The sequence below is a fragment of the Oryctolagus cuniculus genome, chromosome 6, assembly GCF_051225735.1.
Source record: "Oryctolagus cuniculus isolate XC-2025 breed Fujian yellow rabbit chromosome 6, ASM5122573v1, whole genome shotgun sequence".
NCBI classification, from domain to species: domain Eukaryota; kingdom Metazoa; phylum Chordata; class Mammalia; order Lagomorpha; family Leporidae; genus Oryctolagus; species Oryctolagus cuniculus.
In genome coordinates, this window is record NC_142872.1 from 135,353,324 (window position 1) to 135,366,972 (window position 13,649).

Genomic DNA, 13,649 nt, shown 5'->3' on the forward strand with positions numbered 1-13,649 from the left:
TCTGTCTTTATTCTTTCTAGGGCCCTTTCCTTGCAATGTGACATCATCATCAGACAATGTCATAAAATGTATTCTTCATTCAACAGGAAATGTGTTTAGGATTACCAATAGTGGGGAAGATTCAGGTATCAACAAACATTGATATATTATGAATAATGCATGCAATTTACCCTGGAATTAGTATGATTTTATTTATTTTATTTAAAACTATTCAGAAAAAAAGTATTATGATTTATTTTATAACTTGTCAGGGGTATTTGACCAAGGGGGTCACATAGCAAGTCAATTAGTGGTAGACTTGAGTCTAGAAAGCTAAACTTATAATTTCCAAGTTCAGGAATTACCATGTGACATGTTGTTTTGTGACAGTATAGAACTTTCTGGATTACTGTAGTTTATTATTAGTCATAGGTTTCTAAATGAATATTCAAATTAAAATAACACATATTTTGCATTCCCCTATGCTTTGGAAAATTCTTATATCTGAATGATTAATCATAGCCTTTAAAAACACTTCTTGTAATATTTCTGAACAACTTACATATTAAATTTCCACTTTTTTCATCACCACTTGATCATCACTTCTCAATTGTCTGATTAATTTTCTATCTTCTCATAATCTTCCTTTATTTTTGTCAAGTATTTAAATTATGTTTGTAATAAACTTTTATGATGTTAATTAAAAAGATAGTTTCATTAGTGAGTGTATTAAAAAGGTAATGTTTCAAAGGTAGTTATTCAATTTAACTCCTTTCCCTGTTTTCTTCTAAAATATGGTTGTGTGTGTGTTCTTACTCCCAGTGCACGGATCAGGTTATGCCTGGTCTCCATCGGTCTTAAATATATCTGTGGGAGATACAGTGACATGGCATTGGCAAGCACACCCATTTCTTAGGGGAGTAGGATATAGAGTTTTCTCTGTTTCCAGTCCAGGAAGTGTAATTTATGATGGCAAAGGATTTACAAATGGAAGACAAAAATCTACATCAGGTATGTTTCTATTTCGTTGAATATTGGATTATGCCTGTCTTTCCTACATGTAATAAAAATATCTTTTTGAGTTTGTAAAATCCTTTTACATAAATAATATACACAAATATACTATGTGGTTTAGTTGGCATTTTATTGCTATAGTGGAAATGTTATAAATGAATGTGAACAAGTTACATTATATGTATTAAAAGGAGTTATATTAGAAACATCTTTGTGTGTTCTATGATCAACAACCAACTGAAAAATATATTGAAACAGCAAAATACAATGAAAATAAGAATATACTTGTATGCTTTCAACAAACCATTCTGGTAGAAGTGTTGAACTTCTGTTGATTGGAACCAGGTTTAAAACAAATATTTCTCCTATGACAGTTCAGAATAGTGTGCCTTTTAGATTACCTGTTTTGTTATACATAGGTAACAACTGGTTACTCATGAACAAAAAATAAATGAGTTTCTTAAAATTTTTCATTCTATAATGATTTTTTCCTTAAATTCTGGCAAGTTATGCCATAGTTGATATGGTTTTGTAGAAAATTAAAGCATAATCTTTTCTTTCTGGAATGTAATTTCATTATACAGGATAGCCCTTTTACAGTCAGTGAGTCATTTCCTTACCCCTTCCTAATGTAATACCACAACATGAAAAATAAGAAATCTATCATCTACATGTGCCTTCAATTGATCATTTCCAAATTCTGACCCCTTTTCAAAGATGCATTAATTGCCTGTATTTATTATATATAATCTTCTATTATGGCAGGTTCATTTTCTTACCAATTCACCTCACCTGGAGTCCATTATTATAGCAGTGGCTATGTTGATGAGGCTCACTCCATTTTTCTCCAAGGAGTCATTAACGTCTTGCCAGCTGAAACAAGGCATGTTCCCCTGCACCTGTTTGTGGGGCGCACTGAAGCCACATATGCTCCTGGTAAGGTGGTTAAGGATGGAAACTGTTACTCTGGTGACACAGGGGTTTGGTGACCCTCTTGGAGTAGGAGGCAGATGGCTGGGTCTGACCCTGCTTCTGTCTCTTATTAGCCGTGTGACCTTCCATAGGTCGGATGGCTCAAGAGCTGGAATTTATTCTGTCACATAAGGACTGTGTTAATGTCTTCCTGCTAGTCTCCCAGAATCTTTGTATGCCTCAAAAGAGATGTAATGTGAAAGAGTTCTGACGCTCTGTATATGCACGGAAATATATTAAAGTGTTAGGTGATATTTTGTTTTCCCCATGGGATATGGCCTGGGACAAACTGACTCATCTCTCTTTCCCGTACCATCTGCATTCAACTCTTTAATACCTTTGTGAGCCTGGGACCCTCTTGTCACTTAACAAAATAAAAAACAACTTTTAAGAATTGAAATCACTATAAACAAAATAAAGAGCAATACAGTTTAAAAATAATCTTTGTTTTAGAACAGTATCCATGACTTACAAGCCATCTTTTATCTAAAGGTGGACCTGAGAATTTGCACTGGGGAAGCTCTGTGACAGGCTGCCTAGCAACGGAACCCCTGTGTGGCCTGAACAATTCTAGGGTTAAAAATTCAAACAGATTACTCTTTGAGCTTTCAAGTTGTTTTTCACCATCTATAAGCAACATTACTCCATCCACTGGAACAGTAAATGAATTGATAACAATTACTGGACATGGCTTCAGTAATCTAACATGTGCTAATAAGGTAAGAATCACATGATATGTGGTCCTTTGTGACTGTTTTTTTTTTTCATTGAGCATATTTTCACAGTTTGACTGTATTATACCATAAATAAAACCTCATTTCTTTTTATGGCCAAATAATACTACAGTTTATGGTATAACACATAGTATATGTGCATTCATCAGTTGATGGACATGTGGGTTGTTTTCACCTTTTGGCTGTCATGAATAATGTAGCTGTGAACCTGCATGTACAATCATAAGTTAGTCTTAAGGTTAATTCAAGATGGGTCTTAGTCATCCCACAGAACTGGTTTTATGAACAAAATAGGATTCCCCATGATTTGCATTTTAAAATTATGGTTATTGACAATATAAAATTTAATTTCATTCTAGTGTAAGACATTAACTTTGTTCACATTGATTTTACTTTCAGGTTACAATTGGTAGGCACCCCTGTGTTGTAGAAAAAAGTAGTGACAATTCTATTGTGTGCCGCATTGACCCTCAAAACTCAATGGATGTTGGCATCAGAGAAATCATCACGTTGACTGTCTACAACCTGGGCACTGCCATCAATACATTGCCCAATGAATTTGATAGGCATTTTGTGCTTATGCCAAACATTGACATGGTAGTGCCAAAGGCAGGATCAACCACTGGAAAAACAAGAGTGACTATAAAGGGCTCTGGATTTGGAGAATCTTCTGCAGGTGTGGAAGTCCTTATGGGTCATTTCCCATGTAAAATTCTAGCAGTGAATTATACAGCCATTGAATGTGAAACGTCCCCTGCTCCTCAACAGCTTGTGCGTGTGGATCTTCTAATACATGGAGTGCCTGCCCAGTGTCAGGGGAAGTGCAGCTTCTCATATTTAGAAAGCGTCACTCCTTCCATAACAGGAATCTTCCCAAACTCTATCAAAGGAACTGCGGAAGTTCTTATCGAAGGAGGAGGTTTTGGGACTCTCTTGGGGGAGATTGCCGTGTTCATTGGAAATCAACAGTTCAGAGCAATAGAAGTTAATGAAAACAACATCACTGTCCTTGTGACTCCTCTTCCAGCCGGACTTCATCCTCTTAGCGTTGTGGTGGGAACTAAAGGCTTGGCTGTGGGAAACTTGACTCTCAGCAGCCCTGCGGTAGCATCTGTCTCACCAACTTCTGGAAGTGTTGGTGGTGGAACTACTTTGACAATCACAGGAAATGGCTTCTATCCTGGGAACACCACAGTTATTGTTGGGCGTGATCCGTGTCGAATTATTTCTGTGAATTCCAGTCATGTGTACTGCCACACCCCAGCAGGGACAGCTGGAACCGTGGGTGTGAAAATCTTGGTTAACACAGTCACTTATCCAACTTGGTCATTTACATATGCCTCGGAAGATACTCCATTTCTCAGAGGAATTACCCCAAGTAGAGGTAACCCATGATCCACTTTTTTTTTATTGTTTTGATATGTTACCAGTAATGTTTTATTATGAAATTAGAGTGATAGTCATATGTAACTATTAAGAAGTATTTTTAGACAATCCCACATTATGCAATTAATTCTTAGAATTGAAGTTCTGTGTAGTCTCTCTTTTGTGGTTATTTTTGAGATTAAAATTTATTTTTGAGATAAAAATTTTCTGTCAAACCCCATCTTCTATTCTGGAATGAAATCCATATTAATTTGACTTAAATTTCAAGTGAGGAAGAGATAGATGAATATTTGTGAACCAAAATTGGCAACTAATTTATGTCTTTACTGTTACAAGGCACAAGAAACAGCTGCTAAAAATCACAAGTAGTCAATCTTATTAAGGCTGAGAGTTTTTCAGAGTACCTTATTTCCATGAAAACTCCAGAAGATTATTAACTTTTCACACAACAGACTTCCTTTTAGGAGACAACTGACACATTGCAATGGAGAAAATATTATAAATAAGGTTTACTTATGCAGCATATTTTATTTTCTAATCTATTAATAAATAGATTGAGCTGTCTGGGTCCTTTGTCATTATGCTATGCTGTTTCTGATCATCTTCAGGCTGTTGGAGGGTTTGTCAGCTTAGTGTAGTATGGAGAGGCAGCAGTAATGCGATGGTTGAAAGCATGGCCTTGACACTTCTGGGCAAATCTTGGTTCTATGGCCTCTCGGTGATGAAACCTTACATAACTTTTAAAACATTCCCCATACTTGCAAGTTCTTACCTCATACAGTTAAAGAAATTTATTCACGTAATTTCATTTAGAGTGGTTCATTTAATAAAGAGCACATTAAATGTTCACCTTGGGAAAAACTTATTTTTCAGTTTATGTCACCAGGAAATGTCGCAGGTTTAAGCAAGGTGTTCTCTTCCTTTAAGAAATTTACTATTAAAGTTTCCTTCAATTCATCAATTTTGATCAGCAGCAAATATTGATAATAGCAATTATAGTCTTTTTTCCATTTTTTTTTTTTTGACAGGTAGAGTTAGACAGTGTGAGAGAGAGAGACAGGGAGAAAGGTCTTCTTTCTGTTGGTTCACCCCCCAAATGGCTGCCATGGCCAGAGCTACGCCAATCCGAAGTCAAGAGCCAGGCACCTCCCCCTGGTCTCCCACGCAGGTGCAGGAGCCCAAGCACCTGGGCCATCCTCCACTGCCCTTCAGGGCCACAGCAGAGAGCTGGACTGGAAGAGGAGCAACTGGGACTAGAACCCAGTGTCCATATGGGATGCCGGCGCCACAAGGCGGTGGATTAACCAAGTGATCCACGTTGCCGACCCTATATATTTTTAAAACTGCAAATAATGTTAGGTCTTATATTTCAATGGGCCATTTCTCTTCTTGTGTCTCTCATTGAATGTTTTTGAAGGTGTAAGAAACTTGTAGGTAAGCAAGAGCTGAACTGTTTTATTTACTGAAGAGACAGGAAACAGATCACACTTAGAACAATATGTTCCGGTTGGTGCCACAGCTCACTAGGCTAATCCTCCGCCTGTGGCACCGGCATCCCATATGGGAGCTGGTTCTAGTCCCGGCTGCTCCTCTTCCAGTCCAGCTCTCTGCTGTGGCCTGGGAAGGCAGTGGAGGATGGGCCAAGTGCTTGGGCCCTACACCCGCATGGGAGACCAGGGGGAAGCACCTGGCGCCTGGCTTTGGATTGGCACAATGCACCAGCCATAGCGGCCATTTGGGGGGTGAACCAACGGAAGGAAGACCTTTCTCTCTGTCTCTCTCTCTCTCACTGTCTAACTCTGCCTGTCAAAAAAAAAAAAAAAAAAAAAAGAAACATGTTCCATTTGAAGGTGAAATGTCAAAGAAAAAGAGATTTAAGATTCATAACACATTTTTATCTTGTATCTTAAATTTATTCCTCACATGAATATCTCTTGTTGGTACTCATGTATTTATAATAATGATTTATAAATTAGTAATGATTTGTTTAAGCAATCTCTGTGGTCAAGTGTATTGCAATTTGTACTAATATTACTTGAGTTAAAATCAAGTTACTACTTGAGAAATTTGTATTTGTAAACAGTTACATAGATTAATATGTATTAATTTAAATCAGGTATAAATGTATTCATTTGGAAAGCCTACAAAGGAATGCCTCACATTTAATGTCCTCAGTATTGTTAAGTCAACAACAGGAGTCACTGTGCACTTACACCTCATGTAGGATCTCTGTCCTTAATGTGCTGTACATTGTGATTTAATGCTATAACTAGTACTCAAACAGTATTTTTCACTTTGTGTTTCTATGTGGGTGCAAACTGTTGAAATCTTTACTTAATATATACTAAACTGATCTTCTGTATATGAAGAGAATTGAAAATGAATCTTGATGTGAATGGAAGGGGAGAGGGAGCAGGAAAGGGGTGGGTTGTGGGGGGGGGAGGGAAATTATGGGGGAGGGAAGCCATTGTAATCCATAAGCTGTACTTTGGAAATTTATATTCATTAAATAAAAGTTAAAAAAAAAAAAAACAACAGAAAATACATTAAATAAATAAAATCAGGATTTAAAATATATATATACTTTTCAAAAAAAAGGAACCAAGGGGACAGATTGAATGTCCTGTGTACATTCATTTGACACATTAACATCAACATTTCATTTACAAGTTTTTAAATCAATTCATTTTTTCTGTATTTACTCTCTTATACCTGATTATGTGCATGTAGTAAAATCATACTTATTGAAAAGATTAGAATTAAGATTTTATTAATAATTGTACTCAAAAGAATTACTAATGTCAGAAAGAAAAGTATCCAAAATAAATATTAGTAAGCCTCATCCTTAAACCCTAACTGAAGATAGCCTGTTCAAATGTTCACTTTCTAACTCTACATCTCTCTTCTCTACTCTCTTCTCAACTTGGTTGAATTAGTAACTGACAACTCAGCAGAATGGACAGAAAGTCTAGAAGATAGTGAACATGGAGATAAATCATGTATAGTTAATATATACTAGATTGTAGAGCATTTGTAGTAAATATGTACATGATATGACATGTTCATGCGTGTATGAGTTTGAAAACTGGGTATTTATGAAAGTAAAGAGGTACATATTTAAATGTATGTGTATTTTAAGTTAAATATATTTATATTGCTTGTTTTAAGGACCATCAGGAACTGAAATTGAGATCACTGGCTCTAACTTTGGTACCGATATCTTGGAAATTTCTGTGTTGATAAATAGCATTCAATGTAATGTCACCATGGTCAATGACAGTGTGTTGCGGTGCGTCGTTGGAGACCATGCTGGTGGCACTTTTCCTGTGATGATGCGTCATGAGACAAAAGGCTCTGCCCTGTCTACAGTTGTGTTTGAGTACCCACTTGACATTCAAGATATCCACCCACACCAAGGTAGTCTTGAATATGCAGGAACCTACAAACATGTCATACTGTTTCAGTAAACACTTATTTAGAAAATAAGTTCTTTAGAAACTGCTAAAATGTATAGTTTCTGTAGCACATTAAAATGTCTTTTTTGTGCATCAAGTAAGCATGTGAGAACATTAATCATTTCAAAATATTTGGCTAATACTTCATTTTTATCATAGTGCTGTAACTTTATTTATAAACTAGCCTTATTTAAAAAGACCAGATTTTATAAATATATATATATATTATTAGTAGGCAATTATCTCTATAAAAATTAGTATTTTTCTCATTGAAAATTATTTGTATGGTTAAAACTCTAGAAAAAAACAATGTAGTATTTTTTAAACAGGGATTTGACATCTATGCTTTGGTTATTTTAGATTCTTTGTAATTTCTTTTAAATAAAGTTTTACTTTCTAGAAATACTTTAAATAAATTACCAGATGTGATATGTACTCAGTGAAGATTTTGAACTGCAACAATCAAAAAAGATTTTGTTGTATTTATATATATATATGTATATATATAAAATTTTAGTTCTAAGAACCTTTTCATTTAATGAAACATTTCTATTTTAGTTTGCAAAATAAAGTTAAACAAATAATATACAGAGGAAGTTTTCTTTTAATTTGCTTTGCTTTGCTTTTCCTTTCTATTTATCTTCACTAGGAAGTTTTGGTGGTGGTCAGACCCTGATGATGACAGGGACTGGATTTAATCCGCAGAATTCCATTGTCTTAGTTTGCGGCTCAGAATGTGCAGTTGACAGGCTTAGCTCTAATTACACAACGTTATTATGCAAAATTCCACCTAATAATGGTAAGTTGCCAGAAAAAAATGGCCTTTGAGAAATGTTTGATTTTTTAAAGATCACAATCGTAATTTCTTTTTTCAAGTTGTTGGTTTCTTTGGGAGTAATTGAATCACTTTGTTTTCTAGGTTTACTTATCTTTCAAGACTTTTGGTTTATAACATAAACTGATAGCTCTTAGTTTATTTATTTATTTATTTACTATGCCAAATGGAAAACATGCTTTGGTTTCCTATTGGAGTACTGTGGCTCCCTAAAAGGGCAGTATAGTTGTAAGCCCTGATTGCCTATTACCAAGATTCATACCTTTTCCGTCTTTGAGCAAGTTGCTTAACCTCCTGGTTAAATGACTTAACTCCTCTTGCTTCTTGTTTCTTTGTAGAAAGTATGTATTATTAGCCCAAATTCAGTGGATTGCTGTCAAGTTTAAATACTTCATACTTTATGCCAAAAGATTTTATTTAAAAAAATTCAAAATATTTAAACAACATGAATAGTCTAGATGAATAAAGAATGTTTTGTATGTGTAAACTTTTTCAAAACATTAACAAAATTCAATAAAGCTTTTCTAAATATTTTTGCTTCGTTGACTTCTTAGACAAAGACTGTTGAAGAAATGTAAGCATTCTATGTCTGAGCTTATTCATAGTTTCAACACCAGAGCTTGAATCCTGATAAAAATATGTAGTGATGCTGTTGAGGATCTGTCATGGTTTTTAGGTTGTCTGTTTAAAACCCTGGCTCTGCATCTCTTATTTTGATATCTGATTTCTGTGGTTTTTCTCTCTCCTACCTTGTCTCAGCTACCACTTCTTGCTGTTATCAGTGTGCCTGCCTTTAACAATTTTTCCTCGCTTCCTGTTCTAACTTGCAATTTTGGATCATCGAGGACTGGAAAATTAGGCAGGCAAGTTTGTAGAACTGCCTATAATAAGAGGCTCTGTGGGAGGGTCTGAAGATTTTTTTGTCCTGTTGCTAATGTGTATGAACCTGGCGATGTTTGTGACTGTTGCTGGAAATCTTTATTATTTCACATATGCCCTGAGCATATTGGAAAGTGATTGTGGGAAAAGGAAGTGTTACTGAAAATGTCTGGGATTTTGGGAAATGAGTAAGAGCTTGATGGGAGAACTGAACTCAGCTTAATCTTCTTTGCATAGGCAGCGGACCTGAGCAAGCCTGTGAAGTGAGTGTGGTCAATGGAAAAGACTCATCACAATCCAGGACTCTGTTTACCTACACTTTGTCACTTACTCCTCTGATTGACGAAATAGCCCCCAGGAGAGGCAGTACAGCAGGGGGCACCAGACTTACCATAACAGGATCAGGATTCAGGTACTGCCTTCACACATGCATACATCAATGTATATATTTCCAGACTCAAGGCATTGTGTCTGCCTTCTCATTTGCCAAGGCAGCATTTCTATACACTCATGTAATATGTACCTATATACTCATAAGTCACAATACAGACACAAAACAAGTACTAGTAGCTAAGATTTACTGAAAGCTTATATTGTATCAGATACCTTATGATCCTCAGACTTTTCAGCTTGTGAGAGGTTTTTGTGTTTGTCTAAAAACTGAGATTAAAGAGGCTAAATAACTTGCCCCACAAATCCTAGTCAGCAGCATCACATATTTAATTTTTTCTTTTTACGCCTTCTCTACCATCTCATCTATAGCCATGATCTGCTTTGCTGGGTTGAAGAAACATCTTTTCATCTACCAGGTTCCTTCTGGAGCATACTCATTATTTGTCTCAAATTTCTATGCCATAATCTACAAGCTTCAAAACACCTAGTCAGGGGCTGGTGTTAGGTGTAGAGGTTGAGGTACAGCTTGGGTTGCCCACACCTATATCACAGTCCTCAAGTTCAAGTTCTGTCTATGTTCCCTATTCTAATGCACGTCCAGAGGCAGCAGGTGATGGATGGAGTGTGGGACACCTGGATGGAAGCCTAGGTTCCAGGTTTTAGCCTGGCCCACTTTCAGTTGTTGCTGGCATTTGGGAAGTTAACCTATGGAGAGGTAACTAACACTCTCTCTCCTCTCAGCCTAATAAATATAAATAAACAAAAAAAACCAACTCATAAGATTATATAAACTGTAGAAGGCACATTTAATTCCTTTGGTAATCCTAATTAGTTACCTTGTACTTGCATTTTTAAGCAGATACTAATGTTTTAAGTTTTGTAAACATACAATGACAGAGCAACAAAACAATCCTTAAAAGTCTCTCATAAAGGCATTTTGTCTGGAAACCAAAAAGAATCTCTCAATAAATCAAACTAAGGCAGTTTTTCATCCAACATTGAAATACCTGCTAGTTTGACCTCTTCATCTCTTTGTTTACTTTTTTGTCAGAACCAAAATTTTGAATTCTTAACACTGAAAAACAAAATTTGCACTTTGATGGAGCATAGAGTAAAACTGTTACTTATGTAATAAAACACTTGATTAAAAGGATTTGAAAATGTGACCTGAAGTTTGAGAAAAGCATAAATGTTTTTTCTTCCCCTTTTTTCTTTACAGTGAAAACATGCAGGATGTTCACATCACCATAGGTGAAGCCCTGTGTGACGTCGAATTTTCCAACAAGACACACATCATCTGCATAACAAATGCCCATAGGCCATCAGGGTGGGCTCCCATTCGTGTCAACATCAGAAACATGGGCCTGGCCAGACTGGTAATGGTACTACTGGGTTTAGTAAACACAACAATAGAAAAACTAGGAATATGGGAGGTAGGAAAATGGATGTTTCACTTTAATAACTCCCCAACATAACTGAGCTGTGACTATGATAAATTTAAAGTTGCTTACATTTTTCTACATTTATTACTACAATTATTATTTTAAATTTTCAATCATTCTGGCTTATGGGGTAATTAATAACATGTTTTTTACATTACTATCATGGAATAAACTAAGATAGTTATAACATTTTAAAGGTTAATATATCATCATTAAAATATTTTTTTCTTTTAGATTTCTTTTTGGGAGGGGAAGAAATGAATGAAAAATTCTGATACCCCCTCTAAATTAAAAAAAAAATCTTATGTTCTATTACAGGATAATGCTGACTTTCTATATGTTGATGTCTGGTCCTCCAACTACTCATGGGGAGGAGAAACTCCCCCAGAGGAAGGCTCATTTGTTGTTATTACAAAAGGGCAGACAATTCTGCTTGATCAAAGTACTCCTATACTGAAAATGGTGCTTATCCAGGGTAAATTTCTTAAAATCTGCTCATTTGTTTTGCCTATAGAATATTCTTGGAAGTTAATCAAGTGTCAAGATTATAAGCAACCAAAACTGTATTCTGTATTATATTTTAATGTGATGTATACTACTGAATTTTCTAAATTAAGTGTTACACTCTAAATGTTGATAGTCTTTAATGTGTCATAATTAGCATTTTTAAAATGATATAAAATAGAAATTATCTGAGTGCATCACATGTATATGGGTACGTATCTTTATAGTTTAATGTTGTTTCATGGAACTTGAGTGCAGGGGAATGTAGGCCTGCCCATGTGCTTGCATTTAATTCATCACCATAGTAAAATCTATTTCCTACTTGGAAAAACACAGATTCTGGGAGGTCCCAAGTGTTACAAAATCATAGAGATTTGTTAAATTCTAACTTGCATTGTCCCTCTACTCCTGACTTTTCTTGTTAGCTAGGTTGTGATTCTGAGTTTTGCTTATGAACCTGATTCATTTGTTACTGGAGTGGGATTCTTACTTCTCATTGATATTCTGAGTTTACTATAGAAAACAAAATAACTACGATCATTGCAATTGCATGTAAAAGGACAAATAATTGGCAGGAGCAAAGTTCTTGGGTTTTTAGTGTATACACTTTGCTATAATAGTTTCAGTTGCTCAAATTTCTGTACTTTTATTACTTAATTTCTAGGTAATAGCAGCATTTCAATCACATGAAGTTATTAAATATTGGACCTTTAAACAAGTAAAGTTTTACCATCTACAACTTTACATAAATTTCATAAAAATGTACTCAACACAATTTTTTTAAGATTTATTTGAAAGGCAGAGTTAGAGAGAGAGAAAGACAGACTTTAAGAGAGAGAGAGAGAGATTTTCTATCCATTGGTTCATTCCCCAAATGGCCATGACAATCGGGGCTGGGCCAGGCTGCAGCCAGGACCCCAGAATTCTGAGTCTCCCATGTGCGTGGCAGGGGTCCAAGCACATGGGCCATTTTCTGCTGCTTTCCCAGGTGCATTAGCAGGGAGCTGGAATGGAAGTGGAGCATCTGGGACTTCAACTGGTACCCATACGGGATACAGGTGTCACAGGGAGCAGCTTAACCAGCTATGCCACCAGGCTGGCCCCCTCAATACATTCTTTAATAATGCTAATAAAGCTATTCCTTTGGTTAGTACAAATTACTGGGTACAAGTTCAAAGCTAATGTTGATACTATAAGTGCTTTTAAAAAAACTATAATTGTCTTTTTTTAATTTATATTTTGAGGCCCTATGTTTTTAAAACTAATTTACATAACTCCATAACTTGTTTTTTTTTTTTTTAAGATTTTATTTATTTATTTGAGAGGAAAAGTTACAGGAAGTGAGAGGGAGAGGCAGAGAGAAAGGTCTTCCATCTGATAACTACCTAAATGGCCTCAAGCAAAGGCCAGAGCTGGGCCGATCCAAAGCCAGGAGCCAGGAGCTTCTTCTGGGTCTCCTACTCAATGAGAGCCTGTATGGGATGCTGCCGCTGCATGTGGAGGTTTAACCTACTGAGCTGCAGCACCAGGCCCCCCAATTGCATAACATTTAAGATAACAAATGGTCAAGGGAAAATAATCTGCTCTGGGATTTGCTTTTGCGTCAGCTCTTAGGGTCTTCTCTGAAACTTTTATACTTTTAACATTACCTGCATAGCCGAAGTGAAGTTACCTGCATAGCCGAAGTGAAGTTATAGGCATGAGAAATTAAATTTTGATTTATAACTGAATAAGTAAACTTAACTGATGGTTGTCCTTGTGATGTATTTCAAAATTGTGTGTCTCATAGGTGGAACTCTAATGTTTGATGAAGCTGACATTGAGCTCCAGGCAGAAAATATTTTAATAACAGATGGAGGAACTCTTCAGGTACATAAGAGTACATAGTGCATAGTCACTGCTAATGTCTCCCCATTTATGTTTCAAATTCGCTGTATAAAATGGATGACTAATTATACCAACCTTTCCCAAGTTTGTCTTTGCCTAGGTCTCTGTCATTAGAATACCATGCTTTTTCTGGGGAAAAGATTCCTAGGGTTTGGTTGATCTTTTAAAA

At 35.8% G+C, this 13,649-nt stretch overlaps 1 protein-coding gene across 3 annotated transcripts in view; it reads left to right on the forward strand.

The window, feature by feature from the left end:
• PKHD1L1 (PKHD1 like 1) overlaps positions 1–13,649 on the forward strand; it is a 200,319-nt gene that overhangs the window by 73,821 nt on the left and 112,849 nt on the right. For 2 of the 3 annotated variants that reach the window (XM_070075409.2, XM_070075410.2), the window contains exons 34-44: positions 21–125; positions 802–990; positions 1,759–1,929; positions 2,458–2,684; positions 3,099–4,083; positions 7,254–7,502; positions 8,190–8,339; positions 9,492–9,666; positions 10,867–11,029; positions 11,408–11,564; positions 13,383–13,462. In XM_070075409.2, the coding sequence (XP_069931510.2) occupies positions 21–125; positions 802–990; positions 1,759–1,929; positions 2,458–2,684; positions 3,099–4,083; positions 7,254–7,502; positions 8,190–8,339; positions 9,492–9,666; positions 10,867–11,029; positions 11,408–11,564; positions 13,383–13,462 (2,651 nt within the window). The remainder of the gene's footprint in view (positions 1–20; positions 126–801; positions 991–1,758; positions 1,930–2,457; positions 2,685–3,098; positions 4,084–7,253; positions 7,503–8,189; positions 8,340–9,491; positions 9,667–10,866; positions 11,030–11,407; positions 11,565–13,382; positions 13,463–13,649) is intronic. The other variant, XM_051843973.3, reaches the window with a different exon arrangement.